Source organism: Thalassophryne amazonica, chromosome 12, assembly GCF_902500255.1.
Source record: "Thalassophryne amazonica chromosome 12, fThaAma1.1, whole genome shotgun sequence".
Taxonomy (NCBI): Eukaryota; Metazoa; Chordata; class Actinopteri; order Batrachoidiformes; family Batrachoididae; genus Thalassophryne; species Thalassophryne amazonica.
Genome location: NC_047114.1, coordinates 17,309,965 through 17,337,510, shown reverse-complemented (window position 1 = coordinate 17,337,510; position 27,546 = coordinate 17,309,965). Strand labels below are relative to the sequence as shown.

Here is a 27,546-nt window from a genome sequence, read left to right as displayed (position 1 = left end):
CAGTCACAGATGTCATAATCAGTGGTCTCAGTCAGATCTGAACTTCTGCCTATAATCGCCGTCTCTTGTACCAACAGTTTTCTTCCTGTTTCCCTGTAGCCTTTGGATTATGAAAAGAAACAGTCCTACACTGTGGAGATCCAGGTCCAGAATACAGAGGTGGACCAGCGCTTCATGTTTGCAGGGTCCAAAGATGTGGCAACAGTTCGCATCAGTGTGGAGGATGTGGATGAACCGCCCATGTTTGACAAAGCCAGCTACCTGATGGAGGTGAAGGAAGATGCCGCAGTGGGTGTGGCTGTGGGATCCGTCACTGCCACTGACCCCGATGCTGTTCGCAGCCCTGTCAGGTAAGCCTCAGAATCAGGCATTTCATTCATTGTTCTGTCATTCATGCACAAATTATATTTTTAACATTATACATAAATAAACTCAGTCTCACACCCAAAACTTCACTTTTTGATGCAAATGGATTATCAATATGTGACAAGTCACACTCCTATCCATAACCTTAACCATGAACAAAACATAATTAAATCTTGCCTGATGATGCTGAAGTCAAGCAGGTAGTTCCAGGGCTGGCAGTGAAGAATGACCTCTGTCAAAAATGCATCTCCCCAAAGCACTGGAGAGCTGGATTTTGTGGTTTATACATTTTAAGTGGAAAAGCAAAATATTAAACCTGCACGTGTGTGTGTGTGTGTGTGTGTGTGTGTGTGTGTGTGTGTGTGTGTGTGTGTGTGTGTGTGTGTGTGTGTGTGTGTGTGTGTGTGTGTGTGTGTGTGTGTGTGTGTGTGTGTGTGTGTGTGTGTGTGTCCATTGTCAGGCAATAAGTCATTTGTAATCAAATGTATGTGTCATTATATGAGAGAATATCAATCAATTCAATCAATTTTATTCATATAGCGCCAAATCACAACAAACAGTTGCCCCAAGGCGCCTTATATTGTAAGGCAAGGTCATACAATAATTACGTAATTACGTAAAAACCCCAACGGTCAAAACGACCCCCTGTGAGCAAGCACTTGGCGACAGTGGAAAGGAAAAACTCCCTTTTAACAGGAATAAACCTCCAGCAGAACCAGGCTCAGGGAGGGGCAGTCTTCTGCTGGGACTGGTTGGGGCTGAGGGAGAGAACCAGGAAAAAGACATGCTGTGGAGGGGAGCAGAGATCAATCACTAATGATTAAATGCAGAGTGGTGCATACAGAGCAAAAAGAGAAAGAAACATTCAGTGCATCATGGGAACCCCCCAGCAGTCTAAGTCTATAGTAGCATAACTAAGGGATGGTTCAGGGTCACCTGATCCAGCCCTAACTATAAGCTTTAGCAAAAAGGAAAGTTTTAAGCCTAATCTTAAAAGTAGAGAGGGTGTCTGTCTCCCTGATCTGAATTGGGAGCTTATGAGTATTGGAGTATTAATTGGGAGAATATGACATTATGTTTGTCATTTCATGACATATGCCATGATATAACATCATAATTGTCTGAAAACCACATTTTCCAAGACATCTCAACATAAACAAAGACGCAGACATGCTCACAGATGCACACACAAACATACTCTCAGGTACACACACAAAGACGCAGACATACTCTCGGATGCACACGCAAAGGCGCAGACATACTCACAGATGCACACGCAAAGATGCAGACATACTCTCAGATGCAGACGCAAAGACGCAGACATGTTCACAGATGCACACACAAACATACTCTCAGGTACACACACAAAGACGCAGACATACTCTCATAGACACACGCAAAGAAACAGACATACTCTCAGGTACACATGCAAAGACGCAGACATACTCTCAGATACACACACAAAGAAACAGACATACTCTCAGGTACACACACAAAGATGCAGATATACTCACAGATGATCACGCAAAGATACAGACATAATCACAGATGCACATGCAAAGATGCAGACATACTCTCAGGTGCACACGCAAAGTCGCAGACATACTCACAAATGCACACGCAAACATACTCCCAGATGCACACACAAAGACGGAGACATACTCTGAGATGCACACGCAAAGATGCAGACATACTCTCAGATGCACACACAAAGACACAGACATACTTTCAGATGCACATGCAAAGACACAGACATGCTCACAGATGCACACACAAACAGTCTCAGGTACACACACAAAGACGCAGACATACTCTCAGAGACACACGCAAAGATGCAGACATACTCTGAGATGCACATGCAAAGATGCAGACATACTCACAGGTGCACACGCAAAGTCGCAGACATACTCACAGATGCACACGCAAACATACTCTCAGATGCACACGCAAAGACGCAGACATACTCACAGATGCACACGCAAAGATGCAGACATACTCTCAGATGCAGACGCAAAGACGCAGACATGTTCACAGATGCACACACAAACATACTCTCAGGTACACACACAAAGACGCAGACATACTCTCATAGACACACACAAAGACGCAGACATACTCTCACAGACACACGCAAAGAAACAGACATACTCTCAGGTACACATGCAAAGACGCAGACATACTCTCAGATACACACGCAAAGATGCAGACATACTCTGAGATGCACATGCAAAGATGCAGACATACTCACAGGTGCACACGCAAAGTCGCAGACATACTCACAGATGCACACGCAAACATACTCTCAGATGCACACGCAAAGACGCAGATTTACTCACAGATGCACACGCAAAGATGCAGACATACTCTCAGATGCAGGCGCAAAGACGCAGACATGTTCACAGATGCACACACAAACATACTCTCAGGTACACACACAAAGACGCAGACATACTCTCATAGACACACACAAAGACGCAGACATACTCTCACAGACACACGCAAAGAAACAGACATACTCTCAGGTACACATGCAAAGACGCAGACATACTCTCAGATACACACGCAAAGAAACAGACATACTCTCAGGTACACACACAAAGATGCAGACATACTCACAGATGCACACGCAAAGACGCAGACATACTCACAGATGCACACGCAAAGATGCAGACATACTCTCAGATGCAGACGCAAAGACACAGACATGTTCACAGATGCACACACAAACATACTCTCAGGTACACACACAAAGACGCAGACATACTCTCATAGACACACACAAAGACGCAGACATACTCTCACAGACACACGCAAAGAAACAGACATACTCTCAGGTACACATGCAAAGACGCAGACATACTCTCAGATACACACGCAAAGAAACAGACATACTCTCAGGTACACACACAAAGATGCAGACATACTCACAGATGATCACGCAAAGATACAGACATAATCACAGATGCACATGCAAAGATGCAGTCATACTCTCAGGTGCACACGCAAAGTCACAGACATACTCACAAATGCACACGCAAACATACTCCCAGATGCACACACAAAGACGGAGACATACTCTGAGATGCACACGCAAAGATGCAGACATACTCTCAGATGCACACGCAAAGACGAAGACATACTCACAGATGCACACACAAAGACACAGACATACTCTCAGATGCACATGCAAAGACACAGACATGCTCACAGATGCACACACAAACAGTCTCAGGTACACACACAAAGACGCAGACATACTCTCAGAGACACACGCAAAGAAACAGACATTCTCTCAGGTACACACGCAAAGATGCAGACATACTCTGAGATGCACATGCAAAGATACAGACATACTCACAGGTGCACACGCAAAGTCGCAGACATACTCACAGATGCACACGCAAACATACTCTCAGATGCACGTGCAAAGACGCATACATACTCACAGATGCACACGCAAAGATGCAGACATACTCTCAGATGCAGACGCAAAGACGCAGACATGTTCACAGATGCACACACAAACATACTCTCAGGTACACACACAAAGACGCAGACATACTCTCGGATGCACACGCAAAGACGCAGACATACTCACAGATGCACACACAAAGATGCAGACATACTCTCAGATGCAGACGCAAAGACGCAGACATGTTCACAGATGCACACACAAACATACTCTCAGGTACACACACAAAGACGCAGACATACTCTCATAGACACACACAAAGACGCAGACATACTCTCATAGACACACTCAAAGAAACAGACATACTCTCAGGTACACATGCAAAGACGCAGACATACTCTCAGATACACACGCAAAGAAACAGACATACTCTCAGGTACACACATAAAGATGCAGACATAATCACAGATGATCACGCAAAGATACAGACATAATCACAGATGCACACGCAAAGATGCAGACATACTCTCAGATGCAGACGCAAAGATGCAGACATGTTCACAGATGCACACACAAACATACTCTCAGGTACACACACAAAGACGCAGACATACTCTCATAGACACACACAAAGACGCAGACATACTCTCACAGACACACGCAAAGAAACAGACATACTCTCAGGTACACATGCAAAGACGCAGACATACTCTCAGATACACACGCAAAGAAACAGACATACTCTCAGGTACACACACAAAGATGCAGACATACTCACAGATGATCACGCAAAGATACAGACATAATCACAGATGCACATGCAAAGATGCAGACATACTCTCAGGTGCACACGCAAAGTCGCAGACATACTCACAAATGCACACGCAAACATACTCCCAGATGCACACACAAAGACGGAGACATACTCTGAGATGCACACGCAAAGATGCAGACATACTCTCAGATGCACACGCAAAGACGAAGACATACTCACAGATGCACACACAAAGACACAGACATACTCTCAGATGCACATGCAAAGACACAGGCATGCTCACAGATGCACACACAAACAGTCTCAGGTACACACACAAAGACGCAGACATACTCTCAGAGACACACGCAAAGAAACAGACATTCTCTCAGGTACACACGCAAAGATGCAGACATACTCTGAGATGCACATGCAAAGATGCAGACATACTCACAGGTGCACACGCAAAGTCGCAGACATACTCACAGATGCACACGCAAACATACTCTCAGATGCACATGCAAAGACGCATACATACTCACAGATGCACACGCAAAGATGCAGACATACTCTCAGATGCAGACGCAAAGACGCAGACATGTTCACAGATGCACACACAAACATACTCTCAGGTACACACACAAAGACGCAGACATACTCTCATAGACACACACAAAGACGCAGACATACTCTCATAGACACACGCAAAGAAACAGACATACTCTCAGGTACACATGCAAAGACGCAGACATACTCTCAGATACACACGCAAAGAAACAGACATACTCTCAGGTACACACATAAAGATGCAGACATACTCACAGATGATCACGCAAAGATACAGACATAATCACAGATGCACATGCAAAGATGCAGACATACTCTCAGGTGCACACGCAAAGTCGCAGACATACTCACAGATGCACACGCAAACATACTCTCAGATGCACACACAAAGATGCAGACATACTCTCAGATACACATGCAAGGACGCAGACACATTCTCAGATCTCCATGCAAAGACGCAGACATACTCTGAGATGCATACGCAAAGATGCAGACATACTCTCAGATGCACATGCAAAGTCGCAGACATACTCACAGATGCACACACAAACATACTCTCAGGTACACACACAAAGACGCAGACATACTCTCAGAGACACACGCAAAGAAACAGACATACTCTCAGGTACACACGCAAAGATGCAGACATACTCTGAGATGCACATGCAAAGACACAGACATACTCTCAGGTGCACATGCAAAGATGCAGACATACTCACAGATGCACACGCAAAGATGAAGACATTCTCTCAGATGCACATGCAAAGATGCAACATACTCTCAGGTATACATGCAAAGACACAGACATACTCACAGATGCACATGCAAACATACTCTCAGATGCACACCAAAGACGCATACATACTCTCAGAGACACACGCAAAGAAACAGACATACTCTCAGGTAAACACGCAAAGATGCAGACATACTCACAGATGCACATGCAAATATACTCTCAGATGCACACACAAAGACACAGACATACTCTCAGATACACACGCAAAGAAACAGACATGCTTACAGATGCACACACAAACATACTCCCAGAGACACACGCAAAGACACAGACACACTCTGAGATGCAGACGCAAAGACGCAGACATACTCTGAGATGCACATGCAAAGATGCAGACATACTCACAGATGCACATTCAAAGAAACAGACATACTCTGAGATGCACATTCAAAGAAACAGACATACTCTCAGGTACACACGCAAAGACACAGACACACTCTCAGGTACACATGCAAAGACGCAGACACACGCAAAGACGCAGACACACTCTCAGATACACACGCAAAGACACAACCAATGCGCCGCATATCCCCTGTCATCCGCTGATATCCACAACTGACGGGTTGGTACGGCTTGGTGGCGGAACGGGACAGCGTGCAAAACAGATATGACGCGTGCCCAGCACGGCCACATCATGGTCGCAAATGATATGTTGCGCATGCAGACAGAGTGGGCAAGGATGAAGCGAGTGCATCACGGCTGCTGTGTCTCCGCGGTCGCCTTCACTTCTGTTCCGTTTTATCCGCTTTTCTTCCTCATGTATTCGCTGATCCACCCCAAGACATTTGTCATTTCCGCCCACCTTTGTTGCAGACGCTCAGCTTTTGTCTCCTCATTTCATGCGCAAATCCTCCTAAACGCCAGTGGGACAGGGCCCAAAGACACAGACATACTCACAGATGCACACGCAAAGATGCAGACATACTCTCAGATGCACATGCAAAGACACAGACATGCTCACAGATGCACACACAAACATACTCTCAGGTACACACACAAAGACGCAGACATACTCTCAGAGACAGACGCAAAGAAACAGACATACTCTCAGGTACAAACACAAAGACGCAGACATACTCTCAGATGCACACGCAAAGACGCAAACGTACTCACAGATACACGAACAAAGGCACAGACATACTCACAGATGCACACACAAACATACTCTCAGGTACACACGCAACGATGCACACATATTCTCAGATACACATGCAAAGAAACAGACATACTCTCAAATACACACGCAAAAATGCAGACATACTCTCAGATCCGCACTCAAAGACGCAGACATAGTCTCAGATCCACACTCAAAGACGCAGACATACTCTCAGATCCGCACTCAAAGATGCAGACATATTCTCAGATACACATGCGAAGAAACAGACATACTCATAGATACACACACAAAGATGCAGACATACTCTCAGATACACACGCAAAGATGCAGACATACTCTCAAATACACACGCAAAGATGCAGACATACTCACAGATACACAAACAAAGGCACAGACATACTCACAGATACGCACGCAAAGATGCAGACATCCTTTCAGGTACACACACATATACAAAGAGAAACACAGACACATATAGACACACACTCACACACACACAGAAAGCAATAGTGGGGTCAGTTACTGTACAGTTTTAAAATAGCAGCTTGAAATGCACATCATACTGTAGTGGACTGTTGGCCTTGGAGTGTTGTTCGGTTTATATTGATGCGGCTCAAAGGACCGCTGAAAATGTTAAAATATTTAAACCTACACGGCAAACCCATGTTTTACCTTTTAGGCAGTGCTTCACAAATTTCTATTGGATATTTAGCATTGAAATGTTTCATTGCTTTTGCTGATATTATTTTCTAATATTCTTTTGTTGTTTATCAGATTACGCTGTTAGTAACAGAGTTTACAGGAAAGTACTTTGAATTTCTTGGTTTGGGTGATGGGGTTGCACAGTGACTCAAAGTAAGCAGTTTATAGGTTCACTTCTCATTTCAGCTTTACTACATGCATTTTAAAGGTTTCCCTCTTCTGTGTACTCCACCTCCAATCCATATGCAAATCCTCCTACACGCCAGTGGGACAGGGCCCTAAGGTACTGTCCCTGTCCCACTGTCCCTGCTGCTCCGATTCTCCGGCCAATCTCAGATTCCATTGTCCCCTTTCTTGTGAACAAGACCCCATAGTACTTGAACTCTTGAACACCTGGGACAAGACCTCATTCCCTACTTGGAGTAGGCAATCCATCAGTTTCCTGCTAAGAACCATAGCCTCAGATTTAGAGGTGCTGATCCTCATCCTAGCCGCTTCACATTCAGGCTGTAAACCGACCCATTCATCTCATCAACCCCCAGGGCTTTGTCACTGCGGAGTTGTTTGACTACCTCAGTGACTTCCACCAGGGAAATTGATGATGATCCCCCATCAGCTTCCAGCTCTGCTCCTACTATAGAGGGTACTCTAGTCTGATAGGAGTTCCTCAAAGTGTTCCTTCCAGCCCCCGATTGCCTCCTCAGTTGAGGTCAACAGAATCCCATCCTTGCTGTAGACAGCTTGGATGGCTCCCCGTTTTCCTCTGCTGAAGTGTCTCCTGGTCCGCCAGAAGCACCTTGGTGCCAACCGAAAGTCCTTCTCCATGGTTACTCAGAACTCCTCCCATACCTGTTGCGTTGCCTCTTCACAGCTGAGGCTGCCACTCTTCGGGCCTGTCAGTACCTTGCAACTGCCTCCAGAATCTTACACGATAATATATCCCGGAAGGACTCCTTCTTCAGTCAGACGGCTTCCCAGACTAACAGTGTCCACCACGGTGTTTGAGGGTTGCCGCCCCTTGAGGCACCTAAGACCTTCAGGCTACAGCTCCCTGCTGCGGCTTCAGTAATGGAAGCTTTAAACATTGCCCATTCTAGTTCAATACCCCCAAACTTCACAGGGATGCCAGAAAAGCTCTGCCGGAGGTGTGAGTTGAAGATATGTAGAACAGTGGGCTCCTCCAGATGTTCCCAGTTCACCCGCACTATCCGTTTGGGCTTACCAGGTGTGTGCCAAGTCCTCCCCCACCCTCTGATCCAACTCAACACTGTATGGTGATCAGTTGACAGCTCTGCCCCTCTCTTCACCTGAGTGTCCAGAACATGCAGCCTCAGATGCTATGATCACAAAATCAATCATCAACCTTTTGCCTAGGGTTCTCCGGCACCATGTACACTTATGAGCTTGCTTATGTTCGAACATGGTGTTTATCATGGACAGTCCATGACAAGCACAGAACTCCAACAGCAAACGACCGCTAAGGTTTAGATCAGGGAGGCTGTTCCTCCCAATCGCGCCTCTGTAAGTGTCCCTGTCATTGCCCAAGTGTGGATTGAAGGTCCTCAACAGAAAAATGGAGTCCCATATAGGAGTCCATTGAGGGACTCCAAGAAGGTCAAACGAACACCCCGAACTGCTGTTGGGTGCATACGCATAAACAACAGTCACTGACCACGATACTTGTGTGAACAGATGAGCACATACTGTGTCTGATTTAATTTCTAGCAACACTAAGCATCCAATGCAGTTTGTCCTGCTGCTTCTAGCTTTAATGCACATTCCAATTAAAAGAAGCATGGAGCCATGCTAAAGTGACGCATGGTGACAGGCGACACACACATACATGCACGCACACACAAACCCACTTTGTGCTGTTTTTTTCATCATCTTTTCACAGTGAAGTGTTATTTTATGACTGAGTGCTTTCTAATTATGGTCAGGTCTCAGCGCATTGATGCGCCATTCTCTATTAATGGGTCACTGCCTATCATTATGAGTGAAATGTTACATAACAAACAGCTGATGGTGTTTGGCTGTAACATTTTGGAGCTGACAGAGTGAACACTGAAACCAGCTGTGATCGGTGCGCTGAAGATGACGCAAAAGATGAAGTAGAAGGAAGCAGAAGATGAAGTAGAATATGTTGCTCCTGTTCATCGAGCGCTTTGCTTTGATTGTAAAAAAAAGAAAGAAGCAAAGGCCGCTCAGTTCTATTATCGATGGAGTGCCGGGGCTGCTGAGAATAACTGCATTCAGCAGTGAGTTTAAGAAGCCAGCGCACTTTGAGAAATCTGCAGACGAGATTTTTGAGAAGCTGCTGTGTTTTGATGTTTTGAAGAGGCAGCAGTAAGACTGAACAGGAGTGCGGCACAAAGTGTCTTCCACTCCATGCAATTATCTCATCCAAAGATTTCACTTCTGCTTGTTGCAGAAGGAGCACAACTTATCTTCAATTCACCCATCATCCAAGAACATGAGCTCAAAAATGGACAAATAAAGGAAATTTTACAGAACAAGCTGAAATTGTCAGGATAGGTCCAGAAATGCAAGATGTTGTCCAAAATGGCCACCATTTCAGTTATTTTGACATCTCTGTAGTTCTGCAAAGGTTAGAAACCTCCTGAATTAAGTGTCTAAATGTACGAGGTCTGTGAGAAAAGTATCCGACCTTATTATTTTTTCAAAAACCATATGGATTTGAATCACGTGTGATTGCGTCAGCCAAGCTTGAACCTTCGTGCGCATGCATGAGTTTTTTCACACCTGTCGGTTGCGTCATTCACCTGTGAGCAGGCTTTGTGTGAGCACTGGTCCACCCCTCTCGTCGTTTTTTTATTGCGAATAAATGTCTGAACGATTTGGAGCTTTGCTGCATCAATTTTTTTCCAGAAACTGTGAGAGTCCTCCAGGTGGACACCGTTTGAAAAATTAATATGGCTTTCAGGGATGATTTTATGGGGATTAAACAGATTACAGAGTGTTACTGCCGCTTTAAGGATGGCCCACAACTGCTGAGAGCGCGGCGCGCTCCGAGCGCTGATCGACATGCTCAGACCGCACTGAAACAACCAGATCATTTCCAACATGAAGGCTTTGTTGATCCGGGAGGTCGTCTGACTTTCACAAAAAGGCAGGAGACGTGGACATCAGCACTTTTTCGGCACATTCCACTGTTACAGGAGTTTTTCATGGAAAGAAAAGCGGAGGGACGCGCCACGGAGCCGTTCATTACGCGGCACAAAACCACCTCCGTGTTGGTCTCACAGGACGGCTTTGAGATGGCTTTCAGACGGATTCCGATTGCTTTCCAGTCGTGTGATTATCCGATTGTGATTGTGCATGAGCTGGACATGCCGGAACATGTCCTGTGAGGCTTCATCACGCCATTGCTTTGCGCCATGTGGCTCCACCGCGCGTCGCCGTTCCTCTTTCCATGACAAAACACAGGCTCACAGGTGAATGACACAACCGACAGGCGTGAAAAAACTCACGCATGCACACGAAGGTTCAAGCTTGGCTGATGCAATCACACGTGATTCAAATCCATATGGTTTTTGAGAAAAATAAAAAGGTCGGATACTTTTCTCACAGACCTCGTATGCTTTACGGCATGAGAAACCATTTATCATGATTATCTAGAGGTTTTAGATGTGAACTCCTTTGATAACATTCAGATTTTAACATTTTAGATCTAGATGTCATCAAGAGCACTGCGAATTGCCTCAGGGCCCGGTCCCACTGGCGTTTAGGAGGATTTGTGTATTGATTGCGCACAAAATTGGCTCATATTCACTTAACATCCGCATTATGTGTGAAACATGCTTGTATGAGTCGGCCGACACCCGCACACGTCCGCAGTTATCCACAGAGGCACGTTTTTCTGTTACCAGGAATTTTGAGCTGCTCAAAATTTTGGCTGTGAATGACATCCGCCTTACATACTCCATACATACTCAGTACATACTCAAATATGCGCTCTATATTCGGCATCATCTGCTGATAATGGGGATTTGCGGCTTGGCAGCGGACTGGGCCAGTGTGTAAAATGGATATTTTGCCCATCATGTCCACATCATGAACTAAAATAAGTTGTAGTGACTGCATACAGACTGGCCACGATTAAACCGTTTTTATTGCATCTGCTTTGCATCTGATTTGCGGCGGATGCAAATCAGATGCGCTGTGTTCACAGCTGGATGCCGTTCTTTGTTCCACCGGCTGCCACGCGCTCTGCGCTGGATGCTGCATATATAAAATAATTATTTCATGGCGGATTAATCATTTTATTCTGTAAATTGGCTGTTGAAAATGGCTCTAATCATCTCCTGTATCACAGAGGAAGCTGCAGCTGGGCGTGCACGCACGCGCGAACAGCTAACAAGCTGCAGAAAGCATTTTGACCTGTCTAAAAAGGTAATTATTTAACTTGTTTACATTGTCAAGGCTTGATAAGTTGATAGTTGCGTGTTTTTTCCTTCTTGTCTGCAACTGTTACAGTATTTATTCCTATGTTTATAACAGATTTACCTTCTTGTCATAATCGTTCAGATGAGCTATGCTCTGATGTGATGCTCTGATGTCCATTGTTCAGTGTTGTGAGCTATCATCTGTAGTTTCTCCAAAAATATTAGTCCTATCAACATTCTGTCTTGGCAGCGTTCATCCTTGACCCAAAATATATAAGCATATATAAGCATACCAAACAGCAAATGTCAGTGGTCCCCAGGTTCTTCGTGAGCAAAGGCATACACATGTACGCATGCACATATTCACATACCCAGAGGCCACTCGGCTTTTAATATCTAGATATCGCAAACCACTTTGGAATTGCAACCATTTTAATACCAGTGGTGGGCACTGTTCAGCTAATCCGATAACCAATAATTATCAAAGATAATGTTTTTGTTAGCAGATTAGCTTTTCAGATACATTTTAAAACTATCATCAGACAAATTGTCTTCCAATAAATTTAGTTCTGATGACTTTTAGACTGTTGATGTTCTTTCATTTAGCTAGCAACATTGAAAAACATTTATAATCCCTTTTGCTACTGTCTGCTATGTATTTTGCAGCAGTGAGGAAGCTAAGCTCAACTCTGTTCCCTGCAGAGAGATCTTAGCCACCAGACTGCCACAAAAAGTCATTATTCCTAACACCATACAGTGGTCCAGCCATGAGGCAGAGGTCTTGAAATGGAAAGCAGGTTTGACTTATGGTTTTGATTTATAAATCAGATTATTCAGGATAGCATAACCTTATTAATGTAAACTCTTAAAATGTACAAAGTGAATATATAACATATATCAAAATGATGCACTAATTGAAGATTTGAACATTAACACACAGGTGCCCAAAGGGATTATGGGTAAACGTAGCCTCCACTCATACTGATTGGTTGACTAATTCATTCTACATAAAACCAACGCCATGTGATATAACCGGCGTCAAAATGCATAGAACACTGCCATCTACTGGCGACCCATTATATCACAGTGTTGTCGACCTGAATGTGCCATGTGACAACCTGCCATGTGACACTTGGTTCACATGGCAGGATTTTAAAATTATCTGTAGGTTTCCAAAACCTAAGAGACCACACACATGGAGATAAAAAAAAAATCATAGATCTGACAGGTTTGGTCATACAGTGTGTGGTGTGCATCTATGCGGTATAAACAACACATGAACAGATTTGACACATAAACATTCCCAGGTCAGACAGAAAATCTCACAAAATGTCTCTAGATTAAGCATGACTTCAGAGGAAACAAATGGAGATAGTTTGTGGACTAGGACTAGAAGGAGAGAGCATATCTCACCCATATTGGCCTCTCTTCATTGGCTTCCTGTTAATTCTAGAATAGAATTTAAAATTCTTCTTCTTACTTATAAGGTTTTGAATAATCAGGTCCCATCTTATCTTAGGGACCTCGTAGTACCATATCACCCCAATAGAGCGCTTCGCTCTCAGACTGCAGGCTTACTTGTAGTTCCTAGGGTTTGTAAGAGTAGAATGGGAGGCAGAGCCTTCAGCTTTCAGGCTCCTCTCCTGTGGAACCAGCTCCCAATTCAGATCAGGGAGACAGACAACCCTCTCTACTTTTAAGATTAGGCTTAAAACTTTCCTTTTTGCTAAAGCTTATAGTTAGGGCTGGATCAGGTGACCCTGAACCATCCCTTAGTTATGCTGCTATAGACGTAGACTGCTGGGGGGTTCCCATGATGCACTGTTTCTTTCTCTTTTTGCTCTGTATGCACCACTCTGCATTTAATCATTAGTGATCGATCTCTGCTCCCCTCCACAGCATGTCTTTTTCCTGGTTCTCTCCCTCAGCCCCAACCAGTCCCAGCAGAAGACTGCCCCTCCCTGAGCCTGGTTCTGCTGGAGGTTTCTTCCTGTTAAAAGGGAGTTTTTCCTTCCCACTGTAGCCAAGTGCTTGCTCACAGGGGGTCGTTTGACCGTTTGGGGTTTTACATAATTATTGTATGGCCTTGCCTTACAATATAAAGCGCCTTGGGGCAACTGTTTGTTGTGATTTGGCGCTATATAAAAAAAAATTGATTGATTGATTGATTGACTATTTGCAACAGAGGAAAAAAATGATACAAAAAGAAAAAGAAAAGGCGTTCTTTAAAAGGAGTGGAGACAGTGTGACCACCAGACTTTCTGGTAAGCCGTTTTGATTTTAGATTTCGCTCCGTGCATCCATCACCTCGCTTTCTGATAGGCTACACATCACATTCAACAGGCTGTGTGTTCGTTTGTGGTCAGAGGACACCACACACGCTGCGATATTGGGCCAGGACAATCCATCATGTTGAATATCCCCGATTTGCGATCAGAATGCTCCTGATGTCCTTCTGAGCAGATCAGAGCACTCTTAACACACCACACATGGCAGAAATATCTGATAAGATTATCTTTAGCATCATCACGATTGTCGGGCATCCTTAAGATTGTCGGAAGGGGAAGATCGGGTCCGGCCTAGATCGGCCTAATTATCTTTCCGTGTGAACCAGGCTGAACAGATCCATTGTTGTGATGCCTCACGGAGCGACTGATTGATCTGTTGTTATAACACCTCACAGAGCGACTAACCGATCGGATGTTATGATGCCTCACGGAGCGACTGATTGATGCGTTGTTATGACACTACACCGCAAAGTTCAGCGACCAACATACCAACATTCTGGGCACAATGAACATGTTTTCACTATTATTTTAGTTCTTTTTGCCACTGACATCGTTATTCAACCATTCAAAAGGCTATTCCTATCACCACACAACTCCAACTACACACGAGAAAGTTTTTTGACAGTTCTTGTGATTGAAAGAAACTGCATCTCCCTAACCGGATAGAGTTGTGATGTCATCACGTATGTGCTTAGCCACTGTCTAGCAGAATCTTGAAAATTTTCAATTACAATTTAACAGACTTTTCCGCTTTACAAATGCCTTTTTTAACAAAAAAATGACATAATTTACAAAAGCACATTTATTTGTAAACATCAACACGTTACATTGATTCACTTGTGTTGTTTTTTTTTACATAGAATGAATTAGTCAACCAATCAGTATGAGCTGAGGCTAAGTTTACCCATAATACCTTTGGGCATATGTGTGTTAATGTTCAAATCTTCAGAATTAGTGCTTTATTTTTAAATTAACAGACATGTGTTATATATCACTTTATACATTTTAAGAGTTTACATTAATGTAGTTATTCTATCCAGATTAATTTAATTTATAAATCAAAACCATAAGTCAAACTTGCTTTCCATTGCAAGACCTCTGCCTCATGGCTGGACCACCGTATGCTGTCAAGATAAATGACACTTCTCTAGAGCAGTGGATAGGGTGCATAAAAACAGAAGCGCTGATTCATTGGCTGTGTTTGGGTTTGTGATTGCCTTTGATTCTATTAGAAGTTTTGGCGGTGTTTAAACTCAATATCGGTTTGGTAATAGCTGAGAGTGTACGAGAGACAAAATGGAAAGTTACTGGTTAGCTGTAGCTTCGGACAAATTTTTAAGCAGTTTCTTGGTTTAGATTATAAATAACTTTTCAGTTAGCTGATTAGCAGTTATTGAATCTAATGTTTTGGTTAGCTGTGCCCACCACTGTTTAATACACAGTCCCTTGATTTTCAGAGTCCATATGCAGCTGGACAAACTAAATATTACAACCCCTGCCAAAAATTATGGAATCACTGGCCTCGGAGGATGTTCATTCAGTTGTTTAATTTTGTAGAAAAAAAGCAGATCACAGACATAACACGAAACTAAAGTCATTTCAAATGGCACCTTTCTGGCTTTAAGAAACACTATAAGAAATCAAGAAAAAAAGATTGTGGCAGTCAGTAACGGTTACTTTTTTAGACCAAGCAGAGGAAAAAAATATGGAATCACTCAATTCTGAGGAAAAAATTATGGAATCACCCTGTAAATTTTCATCCCCAAAACTAACACCTGCATCATGTCAGATCTGCTCGTTAGTCTGCATCTAAAAAGGAGTGATCACACCTTGGAGAGCTGTTGCACCAAGTGGACTGACATGAATCATGGCTCCAACACGAGAGATGTCAATTGAAACAAAGGAGAGGATTATCAAACTCTTAAAAGAGAGTAAATCATCACGCAATGTTGCAAAAGATGTTGGTTGTTCACAGTCAGCTGTGTCTAAACTCTGGACCAAATACAAACAACATGGGAAGGTTGTTAAAGGCAAACATACTGGTAGACCAAGGAAGACATCAACGCGTCAAGACAGAAAACTTAAAACAATATGTCTCAAAAATCGAAAAATGTACAACAAAACAAATGAGGAACGAATGGGAGGAAACTGGAGTCAACGTCTGTGACCGAACTGTTAGAAACCGCCTAAAGGAAATTGGATTTACATACAGAAAAAGCTAAACGAAAGGCATCATTAACACCTAAACAGAAAAAAACAAGGTTACAATGGGCTAAGGAAAAGCAATTGTGGACTGTGGATGACTGGATGAAAGTCATATTCAGTGATGAATCTCGAATCTGCATTGGGCAAGGTGATGATGCTGGAACTGTTGTTTGGTGCCTTTCCAATGAGATTTATAAAGATGACTGCCTGAAGAGAACATGCAAATTTCCACAGTCATTGATGATATGGGGCTGCATGTCAGGTAAAGGCACTGGGGAGATGGTTGTCATTACATCATCAATAAATGCACAAGTTTATGTTGATATTTTGGACAATTGAAAGGATGTTTGGGGATGATGAAATCATTTTTCAAGATGATAATGCATCTTGCCTTAGAGCAAAAACTGTGAAAACGTTCCTTGCAAAAAGACACATAGGATCAATGTCATGGCATAGGGTCAATGTCAATGAGCAGATCTGATTTGATGCAGGTTTTAATTTGGGGGATGAAAATTTACAGGGTGATTCCATAATTTTTTCCTCAGAATTGAGTGATTCCATATTTTTTTTCCTCTGCTTGGTCTAAAAAGTAACCATTACTGACTGCCACAATCTTTTTTTCTTGATTTCTTATAGTGTTTCTTAAAGCCAGAAAGTTGCCATTTGAAATGACTTTAGTTTTGTGTCATGTCTGTGATCTGCTTTTTTTCTACAAAATTAAACAACTGAATGAACATCCTCTGAGGCCGGTGATTCCATAATTTTTGCCAGGGGTTGTAGAATACAAATCATCACTTCTACAGACAATTTTTGGCAGACTAGTCGGGGGATAGACACATTAACATTTCAAGTCACTGAATGTGTTTTGGGCTTCATTTACATCAATCATTAAGCAATACAGACAGTATGATAAATCTGACTGGAGTAGATAGTTCCCAAAAATTGAGTGACTATGCAAGAAGGAGACTGGTGACAAAAGCCACCAACACTCCCAGACAACTCTGTAGGAGTTGTAGACTTGTGTAGCTGTGACTGGAGAAACAGGGCATCGTGCCACTTTTACCTGTTGCATTACCAGCTATATAGCTTCAAGAAGGATTTTCTTCAAAGAAATACATGAAATTCCCATTACAGTTTTCCAGAAGACCCATGGGAGACTCAAGCCAGGATTTGATCTGTTTTCTTGAATAAAATCCTTATCTGATCCGCAAAATTAATGAAACTGTGTAAAGTGATGCAACAGCGAAAGTTGCATTATGCTCAGTGTCTCCAGTCTGCAATGTTTGTTGCACAACCGGAGACCCCTTGGCAGAAAACAACACTGATGGGAGAGCACAGTAGTGCCTCCAGTTTGTTGCTAATATATAGCAGCCTGTATTTATGCTAAATAGGATGATAACAAATGAAAAATGACCGTGAAAAATGGACATGACCGTCAGAGGACAATGTTCAGTATACAAACAACAACCAGACTAGGTGTGGATCGACGTAATCAGTGACGACCCCAGCATGCCATGTTCCCAAGTCTGTCAAGGCGGGCAGCTGCCTGGCACCAGGAGCAGCTCGACCCAGGAAGCAGATTCCCAGACTTGGTTTAGGCGTGTGAGAAATCATGGTCTTTATTCCAGGCTCAAGTTCGGTACACAGGTAGTCAGTCAGCGGCACAGAGGCACAATAGGGGGCAAGCAAAAATGCAATCATATTCTGACAGGGTTCAAAGGCACAAGCAAACACAGTTTTCAAGGATGAGGCAAAAAAGGCATGGTCGAGGAGGACGGAGCAAAACATGGTACACAGCAAGGCAAGAAATCAGGACTAAATACAAAGGCTGGGATGTGTGTAAGAAGCAACAACAAACTGGCCGTGAGCTGTGAGATTGAGAGGGTTTAAATAAGGAGCAAACAAATCAGGGTGATGTGAAGCAGGTGTTAATTTGGTGCACATGATGAACAATCTAGAAAGGGGCGTGGCTAGTGGGCAAAGAGTATACATGGACAAGATAGTGGGGAAGGGAGTGCACAAAGTGGAGTGATGTCAGATACCAAGATACGTGAACAGGTGCCAAGAGTGTGAGTGAATAGAAACACGAAACAGACTGAATCAAAGTGAGGGACAAAGACATAATGGCAGGTGTATGGTGTGGCGTGAACATAATTAACTGGGCGTGAGGAATAACAGGGAACAACGAACAGAGCTACAACAGAATATAATATTAATATGAACAGGAACTAAAATCAGACATGAGCATGAGAACTGATCAGAATATGATCAAAATAAGAACGTAAACACTAAGACAAAATTAAACTGGAACTTACAAATGACTGAAGAATACAATAAAGACAACCACATGACAAAATCAACAAGCAAAGACTAAATAATAAACCAAAAGCAAAATCCAATATTAAAGTATAACAGAAATGAGAACAGCAAAAATAAACAGATGACCACTAAATGATAAACAATGAAAATACAGCCTGGCAGAACTACAATGGAACTGAACTATGGCAGAAGTATAAAAGTAACAAAGAAACAAAAGTGGCCAATCAAAAGAGAACATAGGATACACACATGATGAAGATAAACAACTAATAAAGCAAACCTGGGGCAGGCGATGGGCAAAAGAAAGAGGGAACAGCAGAACCAAAGCCCTGATCAGGGCCGAGCATGACAGAGTCCATCTCTTCTTGACTGCAGATTTGTTTTTTTTTACAGATTATTAATCAGCAAGCAGGTTGTCCCAGTGTGAAATATTTATGCTGTTCTTTGATTTCCTGTGCATGAGCATAATTTTCTTGACAATAGCTAGAGCAATGAGGCGTAATTTAGAGATGATTTTGTTTTCGGTGAATATGGATCAATCTCCTAATAGAATGTACAGGAGTGTGGGATGGGGCAGCCCATGGAGTCAGTAAGACTGTCCTTTACAGATTTGAAACATGCAGGTTAGGAACGCCTTGTTGAAGACCCCAGTCCCTGGAGAAGACAAAGGGGACACCCACGTATCGACTGGCTGTGGAATACAGATGGTTGCTTTTGGGAGATGTGGATGGACTGGTTGTCTACCTGGGTGATTTCTAAAGCCTATGAATATTTATTTCACAGATCCATCTACAGCACTTTTCCAGCCATCAGATGCTACTCTGTTGACTGTGATTCCCCCACATTTTTATCAGTGTAGCACACCAGCGTAATTAGACTGTCACTCAAAAAAAGACATGATTTTTCAACGTTTCTCAAAATTTTTTGTTAAAATACTGAATCAGAAATCGCTTTCACAACTTTGAGTTTTACACAGATCTCAGTTGGACATCAGTGTCCAAGAGATACAGCGTGATTTTGCTGGAAAGGCGCAATGATGTCAGTGTACAGGCATTGTATTTGGGCGCAGACCTGATGTGAACTCGATGTCTCTGCCTGATTGCTTGTCAGCGTTTTAAATAAACTATTAAATCAGAGGCCTTACACACACAAAATATTCCAGGAGATCCTCTCTGCTCAGGTGAAAAACTCACTTCTTCCTATTGCATTTCTTGTCACAGATACTCAATCGACCGTCGCACGGACATGGACCGCCTGTTCAATGTGCATCCAGGGAATGGATCCATCTTCTTGCTGAAAGGCCTGGACAGAGAGGAGATTGCCTGGCATAATATCTCTGTCATTGCTACTGAGTTCAGTAAGTCCAGCTGGTGCTGAGTCAGTGATGTTTTGATGCATTGCACACAGAGCAACTGTACACTGTCAGTTATCTGCCAACATATTATACTAGAATAAGAGGAAACTTCATGTATCCTGAGTTGTGTAATCATAACTAACTTCAGTTTGTTCCATGTCTGTGCGACAGTCGATTGGTAATGTGCTGACAACTCGGCCACATGGGGTGTGCAACCAGTACATTCTGAGTTCCGGTGCCAAGCCCAGATAAATGAGTAGCATTGCATCAGGAAGGGCATCCAGCATAAAACAAGCAACCCAAACATGCAGAGTACAAATCTAATTTCTATACCAAATTGGTCGAGGTCCAGGTTAACAACGACAGTCACCAGTGCTGTTGTCCAACAGGGTGCTGGTGGAAATTGGTCTACTGCTGGGTTAAGAATAAGAATAAGAGGAGAAGAATGTGTCCACAGACAGCAGGTGATAGGAGTGGACTTTAATGGGCAAGTTGGTGAAGGGAAAAGAGGTGATGAGGAAGTAATGTGTAGATATGGTATCAAGGACAGGAATGGGGAAGGGCAGATGGTAGTTAATTTTGCAAAAAGGATGAAAATGGCTGTAGTGAATACCTACTTTAAGAAAAGGGAGGAGAACAGGGTAACATATAAGAGTGGAGGAAGGAGCACTCAAGTGGACTACATTCTGTGTCGGAGATGCAAGGTAAAAGAAATTACAGATTATAAGATGGTGGCAGGAGAGAGTATAGTTAGACAGCAAAGGATGGTGGTTTGTAAGATGACTTTAGAGGTGAAGAAGAGGAAGACAGCCATAGTTGAACAACAGATCAGATGGTGGAAGCTGAATGAGGAAAACTGTTGTGTGAAATTCAGTGAGCAGGTAAGAGAGGCACTGAATGGAGGGGAAACAATTTTGGATAACTGGAAAAGTACTGCAGATGTGATGAGGGAGACAACTAGGAACGTACTGGGTGTGACATCTGGACAGTGGAAGGAAGACAAGGAGACTTGGTGGTGGAACGAAGATGTCCAGGAAAGCATTAGGAGAAAGAGGTTGGCAGAAAAGAATTGGGATAGTTGGAGAGATGAAGAAAGTAGACGCGAGTACAAGGAAATGCGGCATAAGATGAAATGACAAGTGGAAAAGGCACATAGCGAGCTGTACAAGTTGAACAGTAAATGGAGAAAAGGACTTGTACAGATTGGCCAGACAAAAGGGCAGAGCTGGAAAGGATGTGCAGCAGATGGTAATGTGCTGACAAGTGAGGAGAGTGTATTGAGAAGGTGGAGGGAATATTTTGAATGAAGAAAGTGAGAGAGAGAAAAGGCTGGATGATGTGGAGAGAGTAAATCAGCAAGTAGAAGAGATTAGTAAGGATGAAGTGAGGGCAGCTATGAAGAGAATGAAGAGTGGAAAGGCAGTTGGTCCAGATGACATTCCAGCGGAGGCATGGAAATGTCATGGAGAGATGGCAGTGGAGTTTCTATCCACATTGTTGAATAAAATCTTGAAAAGTGAGAGGATGCCTGAGGAGTGGAGACAAAGTCTGATGGCTCCTATTTTTAAGAACAGTGATGTGCAGAGCTGCAGCACTGAGAAAAATGAATCTGGGGGGATGAAATGATGATACAATTAAATCTGTAATATTATAACAACAAAAGGTGTGTTTATTATATGTACAGAAAAATCTAGTTAAGGAACAAATTTACATTCATTGAGTACAAAAAACGTCATGTATTTTCTTCTTAAGATTCATTAATTTCAGTTGATCTTTTCAGTTACAATCACCCAATAACCATTTTCTTGTTGGATTTACGCTGCAATCACTAAGGCTGTAAATTGTTGTGCTGCAATGCATTTGGGGAGTTCAATACCAACAAGTCTAAACCGTTTTGTGTTTGATGTCTTCCCTATGTTGTTGTGTATAAAATAAAAGCATCTCTTTGCAGGGCCGTATAAAGGAATGTGAAAGGGGGGGTTCAAATCCTTGAGTTGGGGGTCCAGTGGGCCGCAGGGCCCCTGGTGGGGTCGAGGGGCAATGCCCTTGTGGGGGGCTCAGGGAGCAAAGCAGGGGTAAAAAGCTACATAAATTTCATTTGAAACCCAAAATGTATCATTTTAGGAAATACATTTTTATATACAAATAGTCCTTGCTTGGGATTGGATCAGTTGCCATAAGAACCACCCAGGAAGAACCAAGATAACATTAATGCAAACTTTCGGTTAATGCAAACTTTCGGTTTGCCTGTCGGTTGCGAATGACGCAACCGACAGGCGTGAAAAAACTCACGCATGTGCATGAAGGTTCAAGCTTGGCTGATGCAAGCGCACATGATTCAAATCCATATAGTTTTTGCAAAAAATAAAAAGGCCGGATAGTTTTCTAACAGACCTCGTATTTAACGGTATTAATATTCACGTTTACATTATGAATATGTACGTATATGTACGTTATGTATTAAAATAGTGGTATTTAATTTGGTGACCTTGTTTAACTCACAAAATTCACATAATAAAGCCCACGTGATTATTTGCACCTTTACAGTATTTGCAACAGGAAGGAGAAGCTCCCTTTATTTCTCAGCTTATACATACAAACACGTTTTTACAAACCAGACAAGTGTAATTGTGTGTCTACATGGGTATTTACAAGCCTACTAATCTGTTTGATATCAGAGGAAGATAGGGACCAGGGAGCAAAAATTGTCAACCCACATGGGGAAAGTTTATCTAGCAGTTTCCCCTTTCATCACTTAAGGGATTACTCTGGCAGAGGAAATTGAAACTTGAGGGTGTGTGATAATAGCTGTGTAACAGTTAGTGCTTGTTGCTTATTATCAATGAAAAGAAAATACATAACGTTGATATCCAGATCAGAAAAAAATCAGCAGAAAAAAATCAGCAGAATTCTCGGGGGGGGGGGGGGGGGGGGGGGTTGTTTGAACCCCCTGAACCCCCTCTATATACAGGCATGCTTTGTGGCAGAGTGCAGAAAAAAACCAAAGCTCTGGCTTGGTCTTTGTTGTTCCATGCAGCTTGTCACAATAATATGATGAATTTAGTGTGGTGGCGCAGCTCCATTAAAAAATCTTGCCTATGGCGCCAAATTGGTTAGGGCCAATACAAGTCATGATAACTAAGTTTGTGACTTTACTTAAAAAAAAAAAATGAGTTGCGCTATTTTGCAAAGTTAAGTTAATTTTACATGAAATATGTAGTTGACTGTAGTTAGAAAATGCATTTCATTGAGTAAAAGAACGAAGTATACTCTACAGCGAGTAGCCATGCTTTATATACATCATAATGTTATCTAAAATGTTGTCTTAATTTTTTTTTCGTAAATCGGGGCGATATTTTTTATCAGTGAGTAACTACAGAGGTATAAAACTCATCAGTCAAAGCATGAAGTTATGGGATAGAGTAGTAAAAGCTAGGCTTAGAAAACAGGTGAAGGTCTGTGAGCAGCAATATGGTTTCATGCTTAGAAAGAGCACTACTGATGCAATGTTTGCTCTGAGAGTACTGATGGAGAAGTATAGAGAAGACCAGAAGGAGTGAAATTATGTGGTTGTGGATTTAGAGAAAGTGTATGACGGGGTGCTAAGAGAAGAGCTGTGGTATTGTATGAGGAAGTCTGGAGTGGCAGAGAAGTATGTGAGGGTAGTGCAGGACATGTACAAGGATAGTGTGATAGCGATGAGATGCGCAGTCGGAATGACAGACTCATTGAAGGTGAAGGTGGGACTACACCAAGGATCGGCTCTGAGCCCTTTCTTGTTTGCAGTGGTGATGGACAAGTTGACAGACAAGATCAGACAAAGAGTCTCCATGGACTATGATGTTTGAGGTGGAGATATGCTCTGGAGAGCAAGGGAAAGTCAGCAGGAGCAAGACTGACTAAGTGTGTGAATGAGAGCCTGGTGGAATAACGCAGTTACAAGGAGTAGAAGTGGTGAAAGTAGATGAGTTTAAATATTTGGGGTCAACTGTCCAAAGTAATAGTGTGGTAGAGAGGTGACGAAGAGATGGCAGGCAGGGTGGAGTGGGTGGAGCACCTTTCTCTAGTGATTTGTGACTGAAGAATATCAGCAAGAGTGAAGTGGAAAGTTTACAAGACAGTAGTGAGACCAGCTATGTTGTACAGATTAGAGACGGTGGCACTAACAAAAAGACAGGAGGCAGAGTTTGAGGTGGCAGAGGTGAAGATGCTGTGATTCTCTTTGGGAGTGATGAGAATGGATAGGTTTAGAAAGGGACAGCTCAGGTGGGATGATTTGGAGTCAAAGTCAGAGGGGTGAGATTGAGATGGTTTGGACATTTGAAGAGGAGGGACCTAGGTTATATAGGGAGAAGGATGCTAAGGATAGAGCCACCAGGCAGGAGGGGAAGAGGGAGGCCAAAGGAGAGGTTTATGGATGTGCTCAGGGAGGACATGCAGGTGGTTAGTGAGACAGAGGAAGTTACAGAGGACAGGGTGAGATGGAAATGATTAATCTGCTATAGCGACCTCTAACAGGAGCAGCTGAAAGAAAAAGAACAGCTAACTTCAGCTTGTATGCAGGACATATCATTTACCATAAAGATCCACTCAGTTATTTGTATCCTCTCAGTATGAAATACGAGGGGATAGTGATCAGCATGTTCGTTTGTCCGTCCATCTGTCTGTCCGTCAGTCCATTTTCTCTTGATGGTGTGATATCTCAAGAACCAGTTGACCAGTTTCTTTCATATTTTGCATAAGGGTGTACTTGGATGATCCCCTGATACCAGTCAATTACAGTGACCTTGGGGTCAATTTCAAGGTCACAATGAGATAGTAAATATATTGCCATTGCCACCCTTGTTAGTGCGATATCTCAAGAACCAGCTACCAAATTTCATTCATATTTAACATAAGCATGTACGTGGGTGATCCTCAACACTTTGTATTACTGATTTGCGGGGGGGATATGTCATCTCCTGATGACTACATTTGTTGTATTCCCAATCAGGTTGTGTTGTCACACTGTTGCATATGTTCGAAGTTTGTTGCATCAGTACTTTTTAATAGTCTCTTCTGAAAAGGAGAATTGCACTTGCCTGAACTCTGAATTCTCATAACCACAGGCAATCCTGATTTGCCACATCACAAATTTGAACATGCCAGTCGGAGTGTTGTGAAAGTGTCGTGACACGGACCCACAACAGGGGGCGTTAATGAACGGACAATGGATAAGCCAAAAAGTAATGTTGTGAATCACACAACGATGTACAGACAATAACAATACAGTGACTGTCAATCATACACCAGGTGACGTGTGGGCAGGCTCGACGATAGAAGACGCCTGGCTAGAGAAAAGCCGGATCCACACAGCTTCCACCGCCAACGGAGCTGAAGAACACTGGAGCCGCCAAGCCCTGCGCCCCAGGTGGCCGCTGTCTTCAGCAGTCAGACCCGATACTGCTGACAGAGAACAGAGACAGTCCAGATGAGTGTGAGGTCGCACACTCAGTAATCCCACAGTCTGTTTTCAGTAAAGGAAGGAGAACCTCCACCTCCAATCACACACTCGTGCAGCTCCTGAGTTAACCACTTATCTGAGTGGGGTGTGAGGCGAAGCCGTCGCAGTCCACACCAATCAATCAATCAATTTTTTTATATAGCGCCAAATCACAACAAACAGTTGCCCCAAGGCGCTTTATATTGTAAGGCAAGGCCATACAATAATTATGTAAAACCCCAACGGTCAAAACGACCCCCTGTGAGCAAGCACTTGGCTACAGTGGGAAGGAAAAACTCCCTTTTAACAGGAAGAAACCTCCAGCAGAACCAGGCTCAGGGAGGGGCAGTCTTCTGCTGGGACTGGTTGGGGCTGAGGGAGAGAACCAGGAAAAAGACATGCTGTGGAGGGGAGCAGAGATCAATCACTAATGATTAAATGCAGAGTGGTGCATACAGAGCAAAAAGAGAAAGAAACAGTGCATCATGGGAACCCCCCAGCAGTCTACGTCTATAGCAGCATAACTAAGGGATGGTTCAAGGTCACCTGATCCAGCCCTAACTATAAGCTTTAGCAAAAAGGAAAGTTTTAAGCCTAATCTTAAAAGTAGAGAGGGTGTCTGTCTCCCTGATCTGAATTGGGAGCTGGTTCCACAGGAGAGGAACCTGAAAGCTGAAGGCTTTGCCTCCCATTCTACTCTTACAAACCCTAGGAACTACAAGTAAGCCTGCAGTCTGAGAGTGAAGCGCTCTATTGGGGTGATATGGTACTACGAGGTCCCTAAGATAAGATGGGACCTGATTATTCAAAACCTTATAAGTAAGAAGAAGAATTTCCAAACGCCAACTCCGCAGATAAGGCGCACCACAGGAAAACGGCTGCAAAAAGAGATCAGACTAATACTCAAAGTTTAAGTCAGCAGAGAAAATTACCTGATTGGTAGTTGATTTCTCGGCGGGGAGGTGGAGTTGCAGTCCGGCCTTTATGGTGGTGGTGATGAGTAGTGGATGAGTGACAGCTGGTACGGATGATGAGTGACAGCTGTCACTCCTGGTCGCTCCGACGCCCTCTCGTGCTTGAAGCCCGCACTTCAAGCAGGGCGCCATCTTGTGGTGGTGGGCCAGCAGTACCTCCTCTTCAGCAGCCCACACAACACGGAGCCCAGTACATTCTACATGATTATTCTTTATCTGACTTAAAAAGCACTGGACGGTGAGTCTCTTTAACTTTTAAAGGAAATGGTGCACGATTTTTAACATCCCAGTGTTGTGTGGGCCGCTGAAGAGGAGGTACTGCTGGCCCACCACCACCACATGGCGCCCTGCTTGGAGTGCGGGCTCCAAGCACGAGAGGGCGTCGGAGCCGCTGGAAGTGACAGCTGTCACCTATCAACACCAGCTGTCACCCATCACCACCACTACAAAGGCCGGACTGCAACTCCACCTCCTCGCCGAGAAATCTTCTACCATACAGGTAATTCTCTGCTGAACCTTAATTCGAGCATTAGTCTGATCTCTTTTGCAGCCGTTTTCCTGGGACGGATACCCTGTCTGCTGAATTGGCGTTTGGTGTGGACTGCGATGGCTTCGCCTCCCACCCCACCCAGATAAGTGGTTATCTCGGGAGCTGCACGAGTGTGTGATTCAGAGGTGGAGGTTCTCCCTCCTAACTGTATACAGACTGTGGGATTACTGAGTGTGCGAACTCACACTCATCCAAGAACTGTTTCTGTTCTCTGCCAGCAGTACCGGGTCTGACTGCTGAAGACAGTGGCCACC

General features: G+C 43.4%; 1 protein-coding gene across 1 annotated transcript in view; it reads left to right on the top strand.

Annotated features, from left to right (window-relative positions):
* The window catches only part of LOC117521754 (cadherin-6-like), a 244,593-nt gene that overhangs the window by 158,466 nt on the left and 58,581 nt on the right, over positions 1-27,546 (top strand). Inside the window, exons 6-7 of the mRNA XM_034183098.1 lie at positions 100-350; positions 20,153-20,289. Of these exons, the coding sequence (XP_034038989.1) occupies positions 100-350; positions 20,153-20,289 (388 nt within the window). The remainder of the gene's footprint in view (positions 1-99; positions 351-20,152; positions 20,290-27,546) is intronic.